A 25761-nucleotide genomic window follows, 5' to 3' on the forward strand; every position below is an offset into this window, starting at 1 on the left:
CAGCAATGTTGTTTTAATTGTTGCCCGTCTCAAAAAGATAATTTTTGATTCAACGTCTGCAAAAATTTGGCATTCTTTTTATTATTTTTGGGTGTTCTTTTATCATCTTTTTAAAAAGTCTAATCTTTTTATTATGTTTGATACAAGAGCTAATAATTGCTAGCTAGTAAAAATTAACTAAAATTAGCTCTAGTACACCTCTAAACATATGGACTACTAGGTGGGCCAATTTTTTGTCTAAGTCTTGAACTACTAACCTTGGAAGAATATATTTTTTTTGCCGAAATATCAAAATAGGAAGTTCATTTAGCAAATTTCTAGACTTTTCTAATTTAAACTAATTTTTAATCAAGTAGGAATTAGTTCTACCTCATCAAATCAAATAGTACTGTTTTCCTACGCGGAGTTGGGAGTAGCGACTGCGACCCATCCTGACCGTCCTCGTGGCGGCGGTGTGGGCACCGGTGCGCGCAGTTGGTGGTGGTGGTGGAGTTGGAGACGGCGACGGCAGTGGGCACACCAGCCGAGATAGGGGAAGACGTCGGCAGAAAAGCGCACTCCGATTGACCATTAAAAAAACGAAGCGCGCTCACCGTACTCTCCAGTCCAGACGAACCACGGCCCCAGAAAAAAGAGGCGCCTTTCCTTTTCTTTCTCCCACCCACCCGGATCCTCCGCGCGCGCCGCCAGGCCCGCCGCGATGGCCGCACTCCGCCTCCCCGCCCCGCCGGCGGCGAGGTTGTCCCACCTTCCAACCCCGGTGTCCGCCTCCGCCGCGGCGCGTCGGGTCTCGCCCCCTCGCCATCTCGCGGCGCGGCGGGCCAAGGGGGAGGACACGCCGGAGCCGCCGGTAAGGACGCTGCTGATCGACAACTACGACAGCTACACCTACAACATCTTCCAGGAGCTGTCAGTCGTCAACGGCGGTGAGTATGAAAGCATCTCACCCTTCTTCGCGCCTGCCGCTGCGTCGGTGAACGGCGGCGGCGTGCTCATTGCGCCTTCTCGGGCGGGCGGTGGAACTGACGGAAGCTCGTGACACCTCCGCAGTGCCGCCCGTGGTCGTGCGCAACGACGAGTGGACGTGGAGGGACGTCTTCAACCGGGTGTACAAGGACCGGGCCTTCGACAACATCGTCATCTCGCCTGGCCCTGGATCTCCGGCTTGCCCCGCCGACATAGGTGTGTGGGCAAACTTCGTCTTCAGCTTTGCCCTGTTCTACTTCAACTTGCTTATCTGATGCGTGTTTTTGTTTTCAGGTGTATGTCTGCGCATACTTTTGGAGTGTGGAGATGTACCCATCTTGGGTGTCTGCCTTGGCCACCAGGTGATATTCAAACCCAACTTTGTTTTTCAGTGTTATCCTTGTGAGTTTATTTTGGATCACAAAGGAATTTGCATGGATCACGTGGCTGTAACTACTGAAATGCCGTTGTTGTTGTTGATGTTGTCTACATGTCTTTGACCATTGCAGGCCCTGGGATTTGTACATGGTGCTAAGATTGTTCATGCTCCAGAAGCTATACACGGGCGACTCAGGCAAGGCCTTGAATTCATGTTAATAAAATTTGCTGAGCACTGCTGCTGAATTCTTGCTATTCTTACAGTTTATGCATGATTTAACACTCCTCTTTGTTGTATCAGTGAGATTGAGCATGATGGATGCTACCTCTTTAATTGTGTTCCATCAGGTACAAACTCTGGCTTCAAGGTTAGTGTACCGCTTGTATTGCTAGTCCCATCCCTTGCCATTTGTGTTTCATTTCAGTCTTCACTTTCCATATGAACTGCTAAATGCTTTGAACTTGCTTTTGCTGTTTTCAGGTAGTGAGGTATCATTCACTTGTAATAGAATCTGGTTCTCTGCCTGATGATCTTACATCAATTGCGTGGACTGCTTCTCCAAATTTGCTTTCTTACCTTGAAAGTGATCGAAGCAATGTTAGTACCTTCTTGGGATCATTGGACAACAACTTTATGACAAACCCTCTAGAGTACAGTAACAATGGTGCGGAACTATCCAATACAGGACATGCTAGTGAGTCAGATGATAGCAGAGTTATCATGGGCATCAGGCACTCTAGCAGGCCTCATTATGGAGTGCAGGTATCCTAGTTTATCCTGTGCGGTGATTTCTCTATGTTGTAGTAAGCTGTTCTTACACATGATTGCCCTTAACCCAGTTTCATCCAGAGAGCATTGCTACTCATCACGGAAGACAGATTTTCCGAAACTTTAAGAAGATAACAGGAGATTTTGGATTGTGCTCATCATGGCTTCAGGAAAGAAAGGTTCACAGTATTGGTAAACTGGAAAAATCTCAAGTATTGTGTATGATGAAGTAGTTGACACACTAGTCGCACTGTTCGCTTGGCTGATAAGCCATGGCTGAAAGTACTGTTGGCTGATTTGTTGTGAGAGAAAAATACTGTTCGTTGGCTAAAAAAGCACAGCTTATAAGCCAAGCGAACAGGGTGTTACCTTTACACGTCATTTTAGCAGAGACTCCTGTTCTGCAGGTCAATTCTGCAAGCCATCGTGATTCTATCCCTAAGGACTTGTTGCGTACTGAAACAATGGAACTTTCGGAGCCTGTACTTGGAAAGAGAGGCATTGGGAAAAAGTGTTTACGATTACGATGGAAGAAGATTGAAAATTTCCTGTGTCCCACAGTTGGCTCTGAAGACATATTTGTGGTGCTTTTTGGCCATCAAAGCGGTGAAGACACGTTTTGGTTGGATAGCTCATCAGTTGACCAGGTATGCAGTCAGCTTACTCTTAACTAAACACCAAAATCGAATAAAAAAAAAGAGAGGATATTATTTTCTCTTCAACTCTTGATCTACATGAATTGAGCTGCAATCACTGTCTCATTTTGAGTGATAAAGCTGGAAATTTGCTGAAACTTGTTTGGATTGCGACTTCTTTTCTTTCCTCATGGAGATAATGTATTCACTTTTGTGTGTTACATGATCTTTTCTGTCTTTGTTGTGATCGATTTCTGCTTGCAGAATAGGGCACGTTTTTCATTTATGGGTGGCAAAGGTGGGTCCCTGTGGAAGCAAATGACATTCCACCTATCTGGTCAAAGGTAAGAAGGAATCATGCTTTAGTGCATTAAGCATTATGTCTGCCAGCATGTGGTAGAGACCTTCATGTTATTCTGCATTTCACAAATTCTTCTCCAGAGCCAATTGTGGAGGAACGCTTATTACCCAAGATGCTTATGGTTATACTGCCAAAAACTTCATCAAAGAGGGCTTCTTGGAGTTCCTTAACAAGGTATATGTTTAAAGATTATTAATGCTTGTGATACCTATTTTAATCTTATTAATTTTGTGTGGTCATAACCTCGGTGCCATTTCCCACTATCTTTGTGTTGTAGTCTCATAGTCTGAATAATTTACTCAAGCAGAAATGACTTTGTGTTCATTAATAGGTACAAGGAGCCCAGCTGTTACAATTAAATAATTAAATGGGGTGATTTTAGCATAGATTACCTACCACTATAGGAACTTTCTCAGCTCCTGCAGCAGTGAGGCACAAAATAATTTTGTTACTATGTTATGTAGTCAATTGGTAGCAAGCCAGGGTTTTTGACTGGTTTTAGCCATGTCAAAAACAAATCTGCTGGTCTGAGGTATCTCAGCATGAAGTATTGGTGGTTGCTGACATAATATTTGTATTATGCATGTTAACATGATCATCCATACCTTAGGTTTATGAGTAAAGTGCAATATGCAGTAGATTGTGCCATGCATTTGTCTGAGTTTTGATTCTCACTGTTTCACACTTTGCAGGAGATCGAGTCCATTCAATACAATGAAAAGGATTACGAAGGACTGCCCTTTGAATTCCATGGTGGCTTCGTTGGATATCTAGGGTATGTTGATTGCTTGTCAGGAATTGACACTTTTTTTAACTTATATATTATACACTTGTGGCAGTAGATTAGATATATGCATCGATTTTGCCTGCACTTGATTAGTTTCCTGCTACAAATAGATCTTCCATGCTACAAACAATTGTTTTCAATCTTTGACTTCCCCATTTCCGTAATTGTCTTGTGTGGATAATGGAGCCTTCTGTACTTCATTTAATTCTCTTTGTATTATCTATTTCTTTTGGATTTCTTTAAGATCCTTTTGAACTTTAGTTTTCATTGGATACCAGGTATGGTCTTAAAGTGGAGTGTGATGCGTCATATAACAAGGCCAAATCAAGTACTCCTGATGCATGCTTCGTCTTTGCTGATAACACTGTGGTGGTTGATCACAGTAATGGCGATGTGTATATTTTGTCACTGCATGATGAATTTTATTCTAGTAATGGAGATGGGATATGCAAAAATTCAACACATACTTCATGGTTAGTGGAGATGGAGAAGAAGCTTCTCAGGTTGGGTGGTATGCCCCCAGGATCACCAATCAATGGGAAGGCATATGCTAGATCATCCGGTGTGCATAAGCAGAGTTTTGTTGTAGACAAATCAAAGGATCAGTATATTAGAGATGTTCAGAGTTGCTTGGATTATATCAGGGATGGAGAAAGCTATGAGTTGTGCTTAACTACTCAGATGAAGAGAAGAGTAGACTATATAAATGCGCTCCAACTCTACCTTAAACTGAGAAAACAAAATCCAGCGCCTTATGCAGCCTGGCTTAACTTTTCCTCAGAAAACTTGAGCATATGTTGCTCTTCTCCAGAAAGGTTTCTACGACTGGACCGAGGTGGAGTTCTAGAAGCAAAACCAATCAAAGGTACTATAGCACGTGGCAGAACACCAGAGGAAGATGAATGCGTACGTTTGCAGTTAAAATACAGGCAAGTACACCATATTCTTTTCTAGTTATATCTTGGCTCTACTACTCTTTATTCAGGAAATATTGAGCTTGGGATGCTGTTTCGTCGCTTTCCCTGATTTATTTTATTTGCTATTCTTAGTATTTTGAATTAAGTTTCTTCACAAATGGTCTTGTGGAAGAAGTTGGTAAAAATAACTGGATAAGTGTGTTAAGAAATCAAAAAATTTATGTTGACATTCATGTTAAGCTTGGTTCAGTAGTCTGTTGAAGCAATATGACTGTTGAAGCTAATTCAGTTTTCAGTTGACAGATCTATGATAAAAAATTACATGTATAACATTTACTGTAAGCATAAGTAATCTAGTTTTTTGTTGTTTGTCATTGGAGGTTTCTACAGTCACAACTATGTTCTTATCGATGTCTTCCTTTCCTGGTAGTTCAGTTTCATTGTTATCTAGATTTCTAAATGCTAATCCTGTTTCACAGTGCTCATATGCTACTGCTATATTTTCCATTTTGCATGTGCTCAACTTCACCAGTGAAAAAGATCAGGCTGAGAACTTGATGATTGTTGACCTCTTAAGAAATGATCTTGGCAAGGTTTGCGAACCAGGGAGTGTGCATGTCCCTCGTCTCATGGACGTAGAATCATATAAAACTGTCCACACCATGGTGAGTACCGTCCGTGGAACAAAGAAGTCAAATCTAAGCCCTGTTGATTGTGTGAAAGAAGCCTTTCCAGGTGGTTCAATGACTGGGGCCCCGAAAGTTAGATCAATGGAGATCCTTGATTCACTTGAAACTAGTCCAAGAGGTGTGTACTCAGGATCGATTGGGTTCTTTTCATATAACCACACATTCGATCTGAACATTGTGATTAGAACAGTTATCCTGCATGATGGAGAAGCCTCAGTAGGGGCAGGTGGGGCGATCGTAGCACTGTCAAACCCAGAAGCAGAATACAACGAAATGTTGCTTAAAGCAAAAGCACCAACAAAGGTGGTTGAGGATTTCATTGAAACAATTTACAGCTCGGATCGATCGGATTCGATGCATACAACCATAAGCTAGATCAGATAGGCAAAGGGTCATTGTTTATTGAAACACATAAGGCACTACAAGGGACTTCAGCAAACACCATGTATATGAGAAATTTGATCTCAGCAGTTGGTGCATACTAATGAACATTGGCAGTGGGGTGAGGCATATCTTCTTTGCAATGGCATGAACATTCCAATCCCTTTGCCAAAAGGAAATAAAAGAGATGCGAAGAGGATGTTGAAATCAGTCGGATTCATGGTGGCATATACAGTTTGGTGACATGGTGTCAACTATAGACTAATAAATCTACAAAAGGAAACCATACCAGCTTATGTATACCTCAAATCAATCATCCACAGCCCCCCCCCCCCCCCCCCCCCCCCCCCCCCCCCCGCGAAGAATGCACACATGGTTTTTGGTTAATGCATTTCTCCTTTCTGGGGAGTTGCATTCTGTAACTCTACAAAAAACAACAGTCAGTGTGTGTGGCAGAAGTGAAAGAAATTGATATTGTTGTGTTGTACCAATTAACTATTCGTGAAATATTCCTTGTTGGGGGTGAATTTCACGTTTCATCGGCCATTTCCTGAGCCTTTGTTTGGATGCATGTGTGTTGGAGTGGATTAGAATAGAACTTAGTTTAATTTCACTCTAATCTACTTCAACATATGTGGATTGAGATGAATACACGCGCATCAAACAAGGCCTGAGTGGAGTTTTCCAGCTTCTCAAACTCCATTGTACCGACGGGTATCTCTGTTCAGGATTCCGAGCTGTGGCTCAATCTGCCGTTGTTGTTGCTTCTGACAGTGACCTTCATGAGTCCTGAGATGCATTTCTTTTGTTTAGTTTTGCATGTCTTGGATTTATTGCTAGTGAACCAAAAAAATGTTTCATGTCCAGAGACGTGCATTTATTTTGTTTATTAGTTTTGCATGTCTTCTTGGATTTATTGATAGTGAACCAAGAAAATGTTTTCATGTCCAGAGGCAGCACTCGGTTGGCTTATTAGAGTGAGCAGATGGCCTGAGCATAGCAAGCAACTGAACCCCATTTGGGGCTTGCTAAGCAGCGGTGGCAACCAGTGAAGAACACGTCAAAAAGATGGCGTTTTCCAGCCGCGGCCGGTCGCCGGCCGGCAGGACCCCGTCGTTTTGGTCTGGTTGATTCGGGTGCGTGGTTGACGGTATCTGATTGATTCGGAATCGGGTGCGTGGTTGATGGAACAGCCGCTCACGTCGCGCCATTTCCGAGTTCGTAGTTGGAATTAAAAAAAGGAGAATCGGCCACGCGCGAGCCACGACTTCGTGTGCCATTTCTGAGTTCGTAGTTGAGAGAAGCGAGCGAGGCCAGGCAAACGGCGGCCGCCCCCGTAGACGCCGCCGCCGGCGATGGGCACGGTGTCGGTGCAGAAGCGGTGGCGGAAGGCGTGCGGCGCCATCAAGGACTCCGCCACCGTGGGGATCGCCAAGGTGAACAGCGGCGGCGGCCGCGAGCGAAAGGACCTCGACGTCGCCGTGGCCAAGGCCACCACCCACGTCGAGCAGCCGCCCAAGGAGCGCCACGTCGCCGGTGAGACTACTTGTCTCCTCCCTCTCTTCTCCTCTCCTGCGATCGACCTCTCCAGTGAAAATTTAACTAACTGGTCGCCTGGTCGGCTGTCGCTGCAGCGATCTTCGCCGCCACGTCCTCCTCCCGCCCGCTCACCGACGTCTCCTACTGCGTCCACGCGCTCGCCAAGCGCCTCTCCAAGACGCGTAACTGGGTGGTACGTCCGCCATTGCCAGCCATTGCTTCTTCCCCGATCGATCTTATGCACAAGGAAAATGGCAAAATATAATTATGAAAAAAAAAACTGGGCAGGTCGCTCTGAAGACGCTGATCGTGATCCACAGGACGCTGCGTGAAGGAGACGCGGCGTTCAGGGAGGAGCTGCTCGGCTACCGGCGCAACGGCCACGCCCTGCGGATGTCTAACTTCAAGGACGACTCCAGCCCACAAGGTTACATAAAACATCTCCACTGCAACCTGCATGCGTTTCTGCTCGTGAACTGCTTTGCTTCTTGACCTGACCCTGACCCTCGTCTGCACTGTCTCTTGCAGCATGGGACTGCTCAGCGTGGGTGCGCACCTACGCGCTGTATCTCGAGGAGCGGCTCGAGTGCTTCAGAGTTGTGAGATACGACATCGAGTCCGAGCGACTGAGACCTGCAGAGGGAAACCCCAAGGTTTGTGACTTTGTGCAATTGCAACTGGTTTCAGAGTTTCAGTGACACAGTTTCTTCTTCTTTCTTACCGCCATCTGCTTAACTTTCAGGGGCAGAGCAGAACAAGGACCTTAGGCCAGGACGATCTCTTGGAGCAGCTTCCTGCACTGCAGCAGCTGCTCTTCCGGCTTGTCGGCTGTCAGGTAGAAGAGCATACAGCTCATGTGGAAATTTCCTTTGTTCTCCTCTCCTCCTGTGTCAAGTACTAACCAGGCTAATCTTGCAAATTTGCTGCATTGGTGTTTCTTGCAGCCTGAAGGGGCAGCTTTTGGAAACTACCTCATACAGTATGCCTTGGCTCTGGTATGTATAGTTTAACCTTAGTGCTGATTAGCATTGTTTTGCTAGCATCACTGGTCGAGATGACGACGAGAGATGAACTGCTCAGGCGCTGAAAGAAAGCTTCAAGATCTACTGTGCACTCAATGACGGAATCATTAACCTTGTGGATTTGGTACTTTGATGAACTTCCTTCCTCTCCTATGAGATGGCAGTGTACATCTTGGTTCTGTGACGGTTTTGGATTCTGATGTTTTTGCAGTTCTTTGATATGACAAAACTTGATGCTATCAAAGCTCTGGACATCTATAGAAGGACAGGAAATCTGGTGTGTATAAAGTCTAACTGCAGCATGACTAGATAGTAGGAGTTTCATTCTGTGGAATTTTACAGCTATCTATGTGAACTAAATAAAAATAACATAACAGGCAAAGTCTCTTTCTGACTTCTACGAGGTCTGCAGAGGTCTGGAACTAGCCAGACACTTCCAGTTTCCAACTCTGAGAGAGGTCCTTGCACCACCAAACAGACTCCCCTATCTTCTTCATCCACCTTCATCTATTACACAGTTCTTATAACAGTAGGAAGCTCTAAACTCTGATGCCAAACACTTCGTTTTTCTGAATGACCTTCAGCCACCACCATCATTTCTTGGAACAATGGAGGAGTACATCAGAGAAGCCCCTAGAACTGCATCTGTTCCAAATGAGACCATAGTGAGTTCCATTTTATTTTCCTTTGTGTCATTCACCTAATCTAAACTAAATGCATATTCAGTCATCCTGTTCTCTGCCGTCAAACTCTAAAACTCCTCTACTCAACAGGAGTACCGGCAGCTAGATTTCGTAATTCGTTACCAGGAAGAACAAACCCCTGAACTGATGTTCGAGGCGTCTGAAGAAACTGTTGCAGAGGAAGTTCCTCCTGAGCATGAAGAACCTGCTCAGTTTGCAGATGATGACAGCGACGATGAGCCTGAAACTCCAACAACTGCTGATTTACTGGTAACTCTTGTTAGCTCGTAATACTTCAGTTCAGCACCTATTTATTTGGAAAATAACAACAATAATGGTGGCCATATCCGTTGGGTCGGTGATGATCAGGGCCTGCATGAAGTAAACCCTGCTGCCGCTGCACTTGAAGAGAGCAACGCACTGGTTCTTGCCATAGTACCACCAGGCAAGCTTCAAGCACCAGTTTCGGCTCCTGATTGCTGTCTTATGAATTCAACAGCCAATAACATGACATCAAATTCACGCAACATTGTGTTCATCTCCGATGTGCAGGTGGTTCCAACAACACGTCTGCGATCGGCTTCGGTGAGACAATAACAGGATCGTCAGGCTGGGAGCTAGCTCTGGCCACAGCACAGCCCAGCAGCAGCAGCAGCACCCAGGTGGCAGAGAGCAAGCTGGTAAAGAACATTGCAGCAGCATCCCCTCTCTTCTTTCTTGCCAGCATCCCATTGTCTAAGCATCCACTGCCTCCGTTCGCCCCATTCACATCGTTGGCTCTTGTAATCTTGTAGGCTGGGGGATTCGACAGGCTGTTGCTGGATAGCTTGTACGAGGACGCCGAAAGGAGGCAGCAGACAACCATGGATGCCGCCTATGGAAACGGGCACGCCTCACGGCAGAACGAAGATCCGTTCGCCATGTCCAACGGCGTCGCGCTGCCGACCGGTGTGCAGATGTCGGTGATGGCGCGGCAGCAGCAAGCCATGTTTGGGATGCCGCAGCAGTTACAGTTTCAGCCTCAGTATGGCGCCGCTGCTGCGTCTCAGTTCAACCCTTTCGGCGACGCCTACTCTGTTGCACTGTCATCCCAGGGTGCTCCTCTGCATGGAACCGGCGGCAGCTTGATCTGACGATTTGAATTGATCCAGTTCAGGTTGCGTGGACGACGGCGTCTCCTCACAGCAGATGGAGATGGACTGTATGCTGATTAGAGCTACATATATGAACTGCATTCTGTCAGCATCACCAAGGAAGTCGAACTGAGTCACCCACCAACCAGGAGGACAAAGGAGCACCTCAACGCGTCACGGGCTCGATGGACCAGACCGAACCTGAACCAAGGAAAGGTAGCCGCGTCCGACACGCCAGCGTGCAGTTCGGTGGACATAAGTGGGCGTGAATCATAGGCTAGACACAGCTGCGCCCGTGTGATTCACGGCGAGGGCCAAGGGCCTGTATACATAGGAACAGAGAGAGACCGAAAGGAACATATCAGAACGAAAAACTCAATACTAAGCTTCCTCCTTCCATCATCTGGCGTGTTTCCCCGCTTTCCTTCTTCCTACCAAATCCTTCCCTTCTTTGATGCTAACAATTGGTATCCAGAGCCTTCCGATTCTCCTTCGCGTTCCCTTTCTCTACTCTGATTCGCAATTTGCCGTGGTTGGTAGATTTCGTCCCGCCGCCGCTAGCTGCTGTAGCGCGATTGATTTCCTGTAAGTCCCCGGATCCGCGAATCGAGTCGAGAACACGTGACCTGGATCCATCACCACCGCCACCACCACCAAAGCCTCCGATCCATTTCCACTATACTCGTTCCGCAAAACGTCCGGGCGCCATGAATCCGGATATCCAGCTCCTGTTGGCGGAGTTCCAAAAACTCGCCACCGCACAAGCCGTCACCCAGAAGCAAATCGCTGAGCAGACGGATCTCCTCGAGCGGCGATTCAGCGAAGCGGATGAAGTCCTGGACAAGTGCTTCCGAGATGCCGACGCGGCGGTCGAGCAGAGGATCATTGACTCTTAACTTCGCCAGGACGCACGCCTCAGCTCCATTGAGAAGACCGCTTTAGATCTCACCTCATGGCGCCAGGAACACGAAGGCATCGTCGACGACCTCCGTCTTCGCATCGGCAAGCTCAACAAGTACTGGAACCGGTCCGTGATTGAGTCCGCCGCTGTCAGGCTATCACCAGATACGATTAAGGGATGGTGAAGAGCACAAAACGGCGTTCTCCACTCATGTGGGCCATTATGAATTCAAGGTCGTCGCCTTTGGCCTTTCTGGTGCACTTTCCAAGGAGCCATGAACAATACTCTAAAACCTTGCCTCCGCCGGTGTGCTATTGTCTTCTTTGATGATATACTTATTTACAGCAAGTCTTTTGAGGAGCATCTCGACCATCTGCGTCTGGTTTTTTCCTTGCTAGCACAAGATCAGTGGCACATCAAACTATCAAAGTGCAAGTTTACGCAAACTGAGATCTCTTATTTGGGTCATGTCATCAGTGCTAAAGGTGTGGCTACAGACCCGGCTAAGATTGAGGCAGTGGTTTCCTGGCCAATGCCGACTACAGTAAAGGAACTTCGTAGCTTTCTCGGTTTTGCCGATTTCTACCGCCATTTCGTTCGACATTATGCAGTCATCTCAAAGCCGCTCACAGCATTGTTGAAGAAGCACTCGTTGTTTGTTTGGTCTACTAAACATGGAACAACATTCCAAACTCTGAAGAAATGCTTGAGCTCTGCTCTAGTGCTGGCCCTTCCTGATTTCAAGCGGCAATTCTGTATTGAGACTGATGCTTCTCACTATGGGGTCGGTGTCGTGCTTCTTCAGGAGGGCCATCCACTCGCTTTCCTGAGTCGAGCTCTCGGACTCAAGAATCAAGGGTTGTCAGCCTACGAGAAAGAGTACATGGCTATCATCATTGCTGTTGATCAGTGGCGTTCATATTTGCAGCTCGATGAGTTTGTCATTTTCACCGATCACAAGAGCCTCATCCATTTGAGTGATCAGCGCCTTCACACTGCATGGCAACAGAAGGTTTTCACAAAATTGTTGGGATTGCAATACAAAATAGTCTATGAGCCGGGTACTGACAATCGGGTTGCAGATGCACTTTCTTGCATAGGCCACCCCGAGGAGCTGTCTGCCATTTCAGCCCAGTGCCTTCCTCGCTCGACGCCATCATCCAGAGTTATGCATCTGATGCTCGGGCTCAAGAACTGATGACTAAGCTAGCTGTCTCTGCCAACTCTGAACAAAACTTCTCTATGCACCAAGGGCTGCTTCGGTACAAGGGACGTATTTGGGTTGGACTTGATGTGATTCTCCAACACAAGATTATCACAGCTTTCCATTCTTCACCAGTGGAATCAAGCATCTCTTTGCCTGGGCAGGTCTGAAATCATCCATTCACCAGTTTGTGGCTGCATGTCCTACTTGTCAGCAAGCCAAGCCCGATCGCGCCAAATACCCCGGTCTACTCCAGCCTTTACCGGTTCCCAGTATGGCCAAGTATGCACACTTCATCCCAATGGCTCATCCATTTACTGCTTCTATAGTGGCCAAGACATTTATCACCAATGTGTACCACCTCCATGGTCTGCCATTGTCGATCGTTTCGCACCGAGACAAGGTTTTCACCAGTTAGCTATGGCAAGAGCTTTTCCGTTTGGCCGGCATCACTCTTCGGATGTCTTCAGCTTACCATCCTCAAACCGACGGGCAAACGGAGCGTGTGAATCAATGCATGGAAACCTTCTTGCATTGCTTTGTCAGTTCCTGTCCAGCTAAGTGGCTCGATTGGATTTTTTTGGCTGAGTATTGGTACAACACCACATGGCATTCTTCACTGAACTATTCACCGTTCTTTGTTCTCTATGGTCATCACCCTCAACACTTTGGGATCTCTGAAGACAATTCTGTTTCCTCGGTTCCTCTAGATGATTGATCAAGGAAAAATCCATGATGAACACACTCATTCAGCAGCACCTCGTCTGGGCTCAGCAGCGCATGAAGACACGAGCTGACAAATCTCGCTCCGAACGCCAATTTACAGTGGACGACTGGGTGTACCTCAAGTTGCAGCCATATGTTCAAACCTCTTTAGCTGCGCGCGCTAATCAAAAGCTAGCTTTCAAATTCTTTGGCCCATTTCAGGTCATCGGACGTGTGGGCGCCGTCGCGTACAAGCTCAAGCTTCCGGAGAATTCAGCTATTCATCCCGTTTTCCATGTGTCCCAGCTCAAGACGGCGGTACCTACATCTCATTCGGTGGCTGATCTTCCCCACACTCTCGACGGGTTGCAGATACCACTGAAGGTTCTCCGGAGGCGCATCCACACAACCGACCACGACGTCGTACCACAGGTGCTCGTGCAATGGTCCAATCTGCCACGATCACTAGCCACCTGGGAAGACACTGAAGCTCTCCGACAAAGGTTTCCTCGCGCTCCTGCTTGGGGACAAGTAGGTCTTCGTCAGGGAGGGGATGTCAGCTTCACCAAGGAAGTTGAACCTGAGTCACCCACCAACCAGGAGGACAAAGGAGCACCTGAACGCGTCACGGGCTCGATGGACCAGACCGAACCTGAACCAAGGAAAGGCAGCCGCGTCCGACGCGCCAACGTGCGGTTCGGTGGACATGAGTAGACGTGAATCATAGGCTAGACATAGCTGCGCCTGTGTGATTCATGCTGAGGGCCAAGGGCCTGTATACATAGGAACAGAGAGAGAGACCGAAAGGAACATATCAGAACGAAAAACTCAATACTAAGCTTCCTTCTTCCGTCATCTGGCGTGTTTCCCCTGCTTCCCATCTTCCTGCCAAATCCTTCCCTTCTCTGATGCTAACACATTCCTTTTTTTTCGCCTGTATTTAACTCACAGAGACATAGACTGAAACTGAAAGACTCTCGGTGATTAAAATGGATATGCAAGTTGGTCTGAGAATGTCGGTTGAAATGGATGTACAATGTAGTTGAAACAAGAACCACCCCCATCAGAAATCCGACCGTCATGGCATAGACGCATATACACCACGTGGCAAGCCAATGTATTTTGGTGTGGCAAGGGGCCAAGGGGGTAGTATATCATGGTGTGATCCTGGGTCTCTGACACAAACAACATGCATCACTGTGGAAAAAATCTGAAGGATCCAATCAGAAAAGAAGACAAGTCAATATGGGCGGCGAAGGTTCAGGTTCCGTTGTGTGTAGCTGGCTGGGCCGTCCATGGGCTCATCGCTCTTGCCGGGCCAGGTTTAGGACCCAGAGCGTAGGAGGTGTCCTTTTTGCCGTTTCATTCAGACTCGCAACAGCGTCTTAGTTCGAAAATCGCGTGCACTGTGCAACAACCAAAGCCGCAGGCGCAGGCGGTACCGGTACGCATGAATGCACAATGCAGAGCAGCACTACTGCTGGTCGCCAATCAGACACACCACCGCCGGAGAAGCCTCGACCACACCAGCCGGCCAGACTGAGCAGCATGCATTTGTGCGCGGTTGCCGGCCGCCGGCGCCGATCCACCCGTTTGGATGTTCGAATTGCCCCGGTATATCGGTCCGGCTGGCTGATCAGCTCAGCTCAGATCAAAAACCAACATGACCTGACACACGCAACGTCTCTCTCAATCTCCCTCCCTCCCGCATCCCTCGTGACCTGAGCTGCTGATCACGGCAGGCAGGCAGGGCATCCTGCTCACGTGCACCCCCATGCCGTCACCGGACACCCATCCAAAATCCAAACCTAAAATTGATCTCTAACTAATTATATATAGCCTCCAACAGAGTATTTCTATGGAAAATCTATTTTAAGTGTTAGAAGAGATATAACCTAAATTTAAGTATCCTCTCTTCTGGAGACCCATTTATAGAAAGAGGTCTCTTTTGAGTCTTGTTATTGGAGAAGATAAAAAATAGGTGTTGAACCATTTACCTATTACGCTACCCAAACGTAAACTTAGTCTTATAATTTAGGTAGCGGTTTTATTTTTTTACGTTCTCATCAATTCAACTAAAAAAAACTCTCCATCGTGACAAGTGCAGGGTGAGCTGGAGACTCGTCGGCGGCGCGGCCCGGCGGAAGCGGAGCTGCTGTTGCAAAGAGGGCCCATCCCGCGCCGACCGACACGACACTTGTCCCGAGCCAGACAGCCAGGTGGGCCCCAGCGGCTAGTGCTGCCTCGGCGCCGCCAGCAGTAGCACCGAGGCGCCGGTCCCTCGTCCGTCCCGTTCCGTCTCATGGACGCGGACCAAGGGCGTTACACCCACTGGCGCCCGGGGCCCACGACGATGTCTTCGTTCGCGCCAGGGTGGAGGGCCGGGCCTACAGCACTCCGCAGGGGAGACTGCCGCCTGCCTGGGCCTGGTCAGTCAGGCGCGCACACGGGCGACGAGAGAGACCACCCCGAGCCGGCAGCTGCTACCGAAGAAGACCGGGTCCATGGGGCCGAATGCCACTGACAGGTGGGACCAATCCTAGCCAATCCACCAAGGCCCGGTGCACGCATCCCGAACCTCCGCGTGCCCAACTGCCCATGCCCCCATGCCCGGAGGCCGGAGGACGCGTCGCCGTCGATTTATAACGATATCAAAAAATTCCTCCGTACGCACCACGCCTGTCCCACTGACGCCGTGGGCCCCGCGGGCCAGCCTACCTACGTGGCAAGAGCGGGAGCCAAAAGCAAGAATAGAAGGAAAAAAAAAGGATTTGAGATGCTTGGCTTGCCTCTCCCTCCATTAAAGACAAGGGAGGCAGCCAAAAGGCGACGCACCAGTGCAAGCACGCAGCTTTGCCTCCCTTCCCTTCCACTTCCCGCCTCAGTCCTCACTGCCCGCGGCCACTCCACTCCGCCGCCTCCTCAAACCCTAACCCCAACGCCCCGGAGCGGGGCAGTCCCTTTGTTTCGTCTGCGCCGCGCAGCGCCCGGGCATGCCGCCAGTGGGTGGCGCGGTCGAGGCCCACTGATCCGTCCGCCGGGGAGCCGCCGCCGCCGCCGCTCCTCCCTCGGTGTCCACTGAGGTGGAGTGGAGATCCCGCCGGAAGCGGAGGGACTTGCCACCTCTGCTGCCGCAAGTGAGTGATCCTCGGTTGCATTGCTTACCGCAAGAGTTCTTTAAGTATTTCCTTGTCGGAGACAAGAGAAAAAATAGAAAGATTCCATTTTGTTCTTGCCCTTTGGAAACAACTCAATGGAAATGCTTCTCTCTCTTTATTCCCCAACTATTAAAAGTGGTACGTAGCATTTTACTACCTCATCATCATCTAAAGATCAATCTCTTCTCATGACGGGTGGGAAACGTGTGCGTATGCAATGCATCCAAGGCGGTAGCCGTTCTCAATCGATCACTACTCGCGTCACTTAATCTGCGCACATTTATTACCACTGGCCACCCTGATTTAAGAGGTTCCATAAATGCGCTCCCCATCTCCATAGGGAGCCCCGGGAGGTGGGCATGCTCTGGCACCGCGGGCACGTACTGGCTGGACCAGTGGTGCCGCACCTTGACATGACAGTGTGATTTACTGAAGGCAGCACCGCGCGCTGCAGTCAGTGTTGCCGCCTAGTCGCCGCTGTACTTCTACCCTTGGACCGGCCCTGTTTAGTTGCACCCAAAACACTAAATTTTTCAAGATTCTCCATCACATCGAATCTTTGGACGCATGCATGAAGCATTAAATATAAATAAAAAATAAAACTAATTACACAATTTAGACGAAATCCACGAGACGAATCTTTTAAGCCTAATTAGATTATAATTGGACACTAATTGCCAAATAACAACGAAAACACTACAGTAGCGTTTTGCCAAAAATTTTGGCATCCAAACTGGCCCCAACGCTGCTGGCCTGGGCCGCTGGGCATCACAAAGTTTTTGACTGGCTGCAGACAGATGTTTTTGTCTGTGCTGAATACGTGCGTGACCTCATGCTTTCTCGCTCTCTATGTTTGGAAGGTTCTGCGGTGCTGACATTGGTGAAAGATGAGGAGGATCAGGCTTGCCTGTTTGCTGCTTATCTTTGTGCAAGTGCAACGAGCGGTCCTTGGAACACATGATGTGTACATCGTGACCATGGAAGGGGATCCGGTCGTGAGCTACCAAGGTGGCGTTGAAGGATTTCCAGCAACTGCTGTGGATTTGGACGAGGAAATGGATGTTACCAGGTAACTAGCTACTCTTGCAGATAATTTTCTTTTCTTTGCCATGGCTCTCAGGTCTGAATGAATGCAGGACTGATTGTTGTTGTTGTTGAATTTCATATAAGGTTTGTTGCTGTTTGAACTCGCCTGCTGTTATTTTTCCTACAGGATCCTCGATGTCAAACTTGAAAATTCCTGATTATATTTTTGTATTGCACTCTGCTTGTGCTTAGTATGTTGCCAACGCCATAGTTTTATCTTCATTCCAAGTTTATTGATTTGCAGTGAAGCTGTCACATCGTACGCCCTCCACCTCCGAGGGCACCATGACAAGCTCCTAGACTCGCTTTTAGCAGAAGGAACGTACGAGAAGCTTTATAGCTACCATCATCTCATCAATGGCTTCGCAGTTCACATGTCGTCGCTGCAGGTATTTGGCGTCCTGATTTTGCTTAGAGGCACTTGTCCTTTTCCCCGTTTCAGTTCTTGGTGGTTGTTCTGTTTGAACATTGTTGTTTTGCTGTGCCAGGCTGAGTTCTTGAGGAAAGCTCCAGGAGTTAAGCATGTTGAGAGGGACATGAAGGTACAGAAATTGACTACACACACGCCTCAGTTTCTTGGATTGCCAACTGGGGTATGGCCAACAGGAGGTGGACTTGATAGAGCTGGTGAAGATATTGTGATCGGTTTCGTGGATTCTGGAATTTACCCTGAACATCCGAGCTTCGCTGCGCACAAGACTGATCTATATGGACCTGTCCCTCGTTATAAAGGGAAATGTGAAATGGATCCAGTAACACAAAGAAGTTTCTGTAATGGAAAGATAGTTGGAGCCCAGCATTTTGCAAAAGCTGCAATGGCTGCTGGCGCGTTCAATCCCGATGTTGAATTTGCATCTCCATTAGATGGTGATGGTCATGGAAGGTCATGATCCTGACGATTCTTTTATTTTTCTTTTATATTTGTTGCTCTGATTGGTCACTAGGATAACCAAATGTGAAAGTTCAAAATTATTTTGCTTGCAACTTCCAAAGCTGTCCTGTTGATATCATGATGCCTGGCCTGCAAAATTATTCTGCTTGTTTTTTTTGTTTTCTGGGAAAATGACAAGACTTATCTGATGCATTTATGGTCTTTTCCTTTAACAGCCACACAGCTGCAATTGCTGCTGGAAACAATGGGATTCCGGTACGAATGCATGGTCATGAATTTGGCAAAGCAAGTGGTATGGCCCCACGTGCTAGGTAAGCTATGATTTCTTTAGCATTTTCTGAAGGGACATGCATTTTTGGGGAATGTTATAGACACACCCATGTACAATCGATATCATGATACTTTGTGAGTTTGAGAAAGTCACTTTGCTTTTGCTTACTTGCCAATGTCTTAATTCTGTAGTTTGTGCTTGTTAGGGTAGCTGTCTACAAGGTTCTTTACAGGCTTTTTGGTGGTTACGTAGCTGATGTTGTGGCAGCTATTGATCAGGTATGATACGTGAATGATTTACCTTCAGATTCTATGATATATTAAAAAGAGAATTTATAACATAACCATTAGAGATGCATGTGTTGTACATGCATTTGCTGAGTGCTGTTGGCTACCTTTCTACAATAACATTGCCTAAAAGCACTTGACAATATCTGTTGAAAGTTTATTGGTAAAAAAATAACATAAAAGTCATGGTTGTTTAAACAAGAAAATCAAATTTGTTGTTTATGTAGCTTCCAATTTACGACTAGAGTCCTGAACCTTCCTTTCTTCTAAACAGTGGTGGGAATTAGTATCTTTTATTTCCACTAGATTTGGGTATAATAATCGTTGCACTTGGAACAAGCATGAAGTTGAATGTAACTTCATTTTTTAGTTAGTTTTTTTGAAGCATCCAATGTGTGGGAATATAATGCATGAATGTCTATTTGTAGGCTGTTCAGGATGGTGTTGACATTCTCAACCTTTCTGTTGGACCCAATAGCCCACCAACAGCTACACGGACTACTTTTTTGAACCCTTTTGACGCTGCACTTCTTTCTGCTGTGAAAGCTGGGGTATTTGTTGCCCAAGCTGCAGGAAATGGTGGACCATTTCCAAAAACACTGGTGTCTTTCAGCCCATGGATAACCACTGTTGCTGCTGGAGTTGATGACCGCAGATACAAGAATCATTTAACACTAGGAAATGGAAAACTTATTTCTGGGATTGGAGTATCACGTAAGTCCTTTTCTACATACATATCAACAAAATCATGATGAATTATTTGTCAGTACTGTGTGCAGCATATTGAAGTGGATTGTAGAATTGTGCAAAATGAACTAATGAAATACAGCAAACTTCTATATAGAGCCCCTAGTTCTATTATTTCACCCCAACAGGTTAACCAATTGTTTTTGGCACAATAGGGCATACCAAACAGAGGTGAAAATTGACATGACAGTATGTACTGAAACTGAACTAGAAGATTCTGTTGTATTGAGTGAATATGTGGATAAACTTCATGTTACTGCATCCTAACTTTTATTTCAACGTGGTGATGCTTAGCTTGGACAACCATTTTATATTTTTCTTCTATCTAGTTCCATTCAGACACTTTACTAGAATCCTTTTTTTTTGCGAGTAAAACTAGAATCTTTTTTAGTATTTAACTGTCATCCGATAGTACTTTAAAGGTCATATGAGAAATTTGAATGGTCCTGGTATTCTATCAATAACACCTATGTTCCTGCCTGTGGTTATTTGACAATTTTCTCATACAATACAGCTGCAACACATGGGAATATGTCATTCAGCCTGATTTCTGCAGCTGATGCTCTACTGGGTTCATCTGCAACCAAGTACAGTGCATTAGACTGTCAGAGGCCAGAACTATTGAATAAGAGGAAAGTTCAGGGGAAGATTCTTTTGTGTGGCTATTCGTTCAATTACATTTCTGGGACAGCTTCAATAAAGAAAGTGTCTCAGACGGCCAGGAGTCTCGGAGCAGCTGGCTTTGTTGTTGCTGTGGAGAATAGTTACCCAGGAACAAAATTTGACCCTGTACCAGTCAGCATCCCTGGAATTCTCATCACAGATGTCAGCAAAACAGAGGTATTATACTTCTAGCAGAGCCTTATTGCATATTTGCATATATGATTGCCACGTGTAGACAACATCATACATAAAAGTATGGAAAATGAGACTGTATATTCATTAATAGATCAATAAATATGCAATTTAGTTCTCGAAATGGCATGAATAGGGCTGGAAAAACAATATGCAAAGAGGTGCAACTACTAGAATAGTGGCGTGAATTCTATATGGCTGCTGCTACTGCTATTATAGCCTTATAGGATGACAGAGCAGAAAGGTAAAGTACCTATGCATGTCATGTTTGATCCTTGTATGAAATTTTCTATTATAATTAGACAGTCCTCATGTCAAAAGTGAAACCATGAAGTAGTCTATCGATCTCCTTTTCATATTATTATTACTATTACTAATACCTCTTACCTTTCATATCTTCTTTGTTGGTGGCCCCTGTGGCTTTGCTGCTGTTTTACTGAGATGACATTAACTTTGGTTCTGTAGGATCTTATAGACTACTACAATTCTTCCACCATAAGAGATTGGGCTGGAAGGGCTACAGCCTTTAAAGCAACAGCAGGTATTGCAGATGGTTTGGCACCAACACTATACAATTCAGCTCCCCAGGTTGCGCTGTTCTCTTCTCGAGGACCTGATGTTAAAGATTTTAGCTTTCAAGATGCTGATGTTCTTAAACCAGACATACTTGCTCCTGGCAATCTTATATGGGCTGCATGGGCGCCTAATGGAACAGATGAATCAAATTATGTTGGTAAGCTTTTTATGTAGATCTCTTTTCCTCAAGGAAGCACCCATGATTATCATCAGTATTTTAGTCTTGCGCTTTTGCCGTCCTTGTGCATTTCTTGTGGATTAGTGATTAAGTGAGGATATTTTCTGTGCTTGAACGGTGAACCAACTCAAAATTGTTTGTGCATTTACTTGTTTGGGACTTAAATGCTTTGTTGTTGTTGTTGTTGTTGTAATATTTCTCAGGTGAAGGATTTGCAATGGTTTCTGGAACTAGCATGGCTGCACCGCATATTGCTGGCATTGCAGCACTGATAAAACAGAAGAACCCAAAGTGGAGCCCCTCAGCAATAAAATCTGCCCTGATGACAACGGCCAATACAATGGACAAAGGGAGCCATCCTCTTAGAGCGCAGCAGTACACTGCATCAGAAATGATGACACTTTCACGGGCCACACCATTTGATTGTGGTAGTGGCGCTGTTAACCCAAAAGCTGCCCTTGATCCTGGCCTTGTTCTAGATGCAAGTAAGTTCAATTACTGTCAATTTTTTCAGTGAGATAAGCTGGTCGAAGTTATTGAAATGGCAGTGTCTGGTTGATAACATCCGTCGGCTAATTTTTTGCTTTATTCATGCTGGCAGCCCATGAAGACTACATCACGTTTTTGTGCTCGATCCCTGACGTCAATCAGAGCGAAGTATCAAACATAGCCGGTTCAGCTTGCAACTCCAACTCCAAGGGACTACGCCCTTTTGACCTCAACATCCCCTCAATCGCCATCTCTCAGCTTCGAGGCACGGTGACAGTGAAGCGGACCGTCACAAGTGTGTCTGACGAAACTGAGACCTACACCATCATGACAAGAATGCCACCAGAGGTTGCCCTGGAGGTGACACCTCCGGCGGTGACCGTGCTCCCTGGAGCATCAAGAGAGATAACTGTGACCCTGACAGCGAGGTCTGTCACTGGCACCTACAGTTTCGGTGAGATCGCGATGAAAGGTGACCGCGGTCACCTCGTTAGAATCCCAGTGGTAGCTATGGGATTCAAGTAGATAGAAGACGACTGTGACAGGCGCTAGAGAGTAGAGAATAGGAATGAGCGAGTTCTGCCTCTGAAATCCGAGGTCTTGAGATGCAGAGGAATGCTGTAATTTTTTCATAGCTTGTAGAGAATAAGAGTTAGCACAATGCTGTACGTGTTATGCGTGCCCTCCAGGTTGTAAAATATATATTTGGGTGTTTAAGCCTATGTGACATGATGACCAGAGGACCTCTTGTATTGTAGTCCAGCCTTGTTCTAGTTCTAGTGCATGGAAATTTGAATCTCATCTGGCTTTTTTCTGGGTGCTCCGTTCAGAGTTTTTTTCCCCTACATTAAGCTGGAACCTTAACTTCAAAATTCCCCGAATCTAAGCAACGAAAATAAAATGTGTGAAATTTCTTTTCAAGATGGCACAAATTTTGGGATGTGAGGAGGATGCGAATGATGTAAACAATGAACAAAGACAGAATGTCAGCAAGCCCAGTTGAAACTACTAACGGGGCCCGTTAAACGGCCTTCAACTCTGGACCCAATAATTAGCGAGGCTTCGTCTGTAGCCCACGTTCTCGAATTTGAGCCCATCGCGAACTCCTTGGGCCCGCAGCCTTTTGGGTCCCAGAAAAATGATGGTGAACCGTTCCGTTCGCGTCGGGTCGCACGCAGCCCTAAATCCGCTGCGCCGCGACGCCGCCATGACCCATGAGCGCCACCGTGTTGCGCACCGGCGGTGCCATCCTCCACGCGCTCTCCACCGCCTCCGCCGCCCACCTACACGCGCACGCGCTGAAGCTGGGCGTCCTCCCCTCCTGCCTCCACCTCTGCTCCGCCTTGCTCAAGACCTACGCTGTCTCCGGCCGCATCGCCGCCGCGCGCCAGCTGTTCGAAGAAACACCGCGCCGGGACGTCCCGCTATGGAACGCCCTGGTATCGGGCTACGCGCGCTCTGGCCACCCGCGCGATGCGCTGGCCGCTGCGTCCGCCATGGCGCGCGACGACGCGGGGTGCCGGCCGAACAACGTCTCCGTCACGAGCCTCCTGTCCGCATGCGCGCAGCTGAGTAGCTCGGTGCTCGCGAGGGAGCTCCACGGGTACGCGATCAGGAACGTCGCCGTTCTTGACCTGCCCGTGCTCAATGCGCTGGTGAACATGTACGGCAAGTGCGGCAGGCTAAGGGATGCGAGGATGGTGTTCGCCGGCATGGGGGTTGTCCAGAGGAGTGCTGTCTCTTGGACCTCCATGATCAATGCTTGCTGCGAGAATGGGCGCCCAGCCGAGGCGTTGGAAGTGTTCGAGGAGATGAGGATTGCTCGTGTCAATATCGATGAGGTCACCCTGCTTGCCGTCATCTCGGCATGCACAAAACTGGACTGCACGTCGGGTTTAGTAGACTGGGTGGAGCAGTGTGCAGTTGAGAGTGGGTTCTTGCAGAATATCCGTGTCGCCAATGCGCTCATACACATGCATGGCAAGATGGGGAGGGTGAAGAGGTCGTGTGAGATATTTGACTCGATGGGTGCTATGAAGACGGTGGTTTCATGGACGGCCATGATACAAGCACTGGCCATGAATGGGCATGGGGTGTCTGCCCTTGTCCGGTTCACGCAGATGCTCAGAGAAGGGTTCCTTCCTGATGAGGTTATCTTCTTGAGCGTGATCAATGCCTGTGGCCACTCAAGGCTGGTGAGCGAGGGGCACCGACTGTTCAAGTCCATGATTGTAGAGTATCCATATCACGCCATGGATGGAGCACTATGGTAGCATGGTGGACCTGCTGTGCAAAGCTGGGTCGTTGGACGAGGCATTTGAGTTCGTCCTGGCCATGCCTGTTACGCCCGACCCTGTAATATGGCGTGTCTTGGCCGGCGCTTGTCGGGACCATGGGAATGCCAGCTTAGCAAGGAGGGTGATGGATCATGTGATCGGCATGGAGCCTGACCATGAAGGGAATTACGTACTGGCGTCAAACTTGTATGCTGCAGATGAGGATTGGAAACGTGTCGTAGATGTTAGGACTGGACATGGGAGTGAGGAAAGGGACTTCAAGGACTGCTGCTGCCGTGTCTTCCGTTGAAGTCAGTGGTGAATAAGACGCAGAAAAGCTTGTCTTCTTGTACACATCACCGGGAACTTTTCCAACTGCACTACTACGAGATGCACACTGCCACGTTACAATGAATTTGCTCACCTTACTACAACGTCGTCCGCGTGTATTCATACGTGTTTATATTTTGTACCTGGCAAGAGAACTGAGTCACATGCCTTGATTCTTTTGCAAAAAAAAGTTACAGTAAAAACAGTTTGGCCAGTAAAATAGATGTCTCAGGTTTCATAGAAGATAATATATTATAGGATATCGGCGCACTGTTTTGCAAGTATTTTGTCCTAGCATCTTGGTGAAGTTTTTCCATTCAGTTAGCTGTCAGCTTATTTGCCATGTGAACACTTCGAAGAAAAGATTTCATTTATGGTAACTATATACAGTATATCATACTGTTGGTCAGCCCTTGGTGATCTAACTGATGCTTGTGTTACAAACAGCACTGTGCACGACTGATTTTTACTGTTCACGGCTTATTTCCTCTCATAAATTCCTCCGGATTCATCCAGATTCCTCCAAATTCCTCCCAGCGAACGGGGCCTAATGTTGGACGGACCTGCAATTTGGTAGTTGTTGTATATGGACTTCTTATGTGAAAGCTAGTTACATGTACCCAAATTTCGAGCACACAAATTAAGAATTGGTATGCCTGTCAGTTACTGCGTTTATGGCATCGTTGATGCAAATCGCTCCCAGATAAATAGGCGATTTGTTGCACTTAAAACAGTGATATGAATGTGCAAGAAAGAGGGGGGGGGGGGGGGGGGGGGGGTGCGCTCTGTATGCTATGCCTGTCAGTTAGCGTTGTTGATTTCTAGTTCCATATATGAAAAGGTAAAATTGGTCTACAAAAAAAGAGTAAAATTGGATGATTCTTGCATTCTGTTCTCTGTGAATAAGATATTTGCGGTCGTCGAAAGCTTGTAGAAATGGCTCTATCAGCGAGGTGTCAAAGCAATGTGCCCACGCAAAACTGTTTTGAAAGTATCATCCAGATTTGTACTGTTGTTTGGATTTCTTAGCGATGCCCATGCGTGCGTTGACATGTTGATGTTACTGTTATAGCCTCATGGTTTAAGGACAAGCAACTCAGTATTGTTTTGTACATATGTGGACTTTATCTGCAAATACTGGTTACATACATGGCCTCATTTTCCTGGCTGACAAACCAAGAATTGATACGAGTTCAGTATTATTTTTTGTATATATGTGGACTTTATCCGTAAATACTTGTTATATACATGGCCTCATTTTTCGCTGCAGACAAATTAAGAAATAAGAATTGCTACGAGTTCCTGTCTTTAGGACCTTGGGTGATGCAAATCCTTCTCCCATAAGGCCATATAACAATGAAAAAGAGTCAAAACACTGCATCACCATCACTTGCCTCAAAAGTCCTAGGATTCGTTTTTGTTTAATCTTTTGTGCCCAATCTGTCGACTGAGATGTTAAACCAGACGTGGTAGTAACCCCAAAGTCAAAAAGATTTGGCGTCCAAAGCCAGAGAATGTTTAGCATTGGGCCAAGCAAGAAAATTTT

General features: G+C 46.9%; 3 protein-coding genes and 1 pseudogene across 3 annotated transcripts; all 4 read left to right on the forward strand.

The window, feature by feature from the left end:
• Nucleotides 1-588: 588 nt before the first annotated feature.
• Nucleotides 589-6211, forward strand: LOC136526832 (probable aminodeoxychorismate synthase, chloroplastic). Its single transcript, XM_066519412.1, has 13 exons — nt 589-926; nt 1051-1182; nt 1261-1328; nt 1476-1540; nt 1646-1712; nt 1826-2107; nt 2185-2292; nt 2521-2760; nt 3013-3092; nt 3190-3283; nt 3802-3884; nt 4175-4825; nt 5346-6211. The coding sequence occupies exons 1-13, from the start codon at nt 701-703 to the stop codon at nt 5875-5877; spliced, it is 2628 nt and encodes an 875-aa protein (XP_066375509.1). The 5' UTR covers nt 589-700; the 3' UTR covers nt 5878-6211.
• Nucleotides 6212-6213: 2 nt separating this feature from the next.
• On the forward strand, nt 6214-11100 carry LOC136526834 (putative clathrin assembly protein At5g57200). The gene is made up of 14 exons (XM_066519414.1): nt 6214-7419; nt 7518-7615; nt 7711-7849; nt 7951-8075; nt 8165-8257; nt 8367-8417; nt 8503-8568; nt 8656-8721; nt 8822-8902; nt 9029-9109; nt 9218-9397; nt 9497-9572; nt 9680-9807; nt 9922-11100. Exons 1-14 carry the CDS (start codon nt 7239-7241, stop codon nt 10258-10260), a joined length of 1704 nt encoding a protein of 567 aa, XP_066375511.1. The 5' UTR covers nt 6214-7238; the 3' UTR covers nt 10261-11100.
• A 4777-nt stretch (nt 11101-15877) lies between these two features.
• On the forward strand, nt 15878-22354 carry LOC136526833 (subtilisin-like protease SBT2.6). Its single transcript, XM_066519413.1, has 11 exons — nt 15878-16207; nt 17089-17297; nt 17559-17703; nt 17803-18197; nt 18422-18517; nt 18683-18755; nt 19193-19478; nt 20026-20351; nt 20832-21099; nt 21324-21605; nt 21722-22354. The coding sequence occupies exons 2-11, from the start codon at nt 17116-17118 to the stop codon at nt 22132-22134; spliced, it is 2466 nt and encodes an 821-aa protein (XP_066375510.1). The 5' UTR covers nt 15878-16207; nt 17089-17115; the 3' UTR covers nt 22135-22354.
• Nucleotides 22355-22536: 182 nt separating this feature from the next.
• Nucleotides 22537-24552, forward strand: LOC136526837 (pentatricopeptide repeat-containing protein At4g14820-like; annotated as a pseudogene).
• Nucleotides 24553-25761: the final 1209 nt, after the last annotated feature.

This window comes from Miscanthus floridulus, chromosome 19 (assembly GCF_019320115.1).
Source record: "Miscanthus floridulus cultivar M001 chromosome 19, ASM1932011v1, whole genome shotgun sequence".
Classification (NCBI taxonomy): domain Eukaryota; kingdom Viridiplantae; phylum Streptophyta; class Magnoliopsida; order Poales; family Poaceae; genus Miscanthus; species Miscanthus floridulus.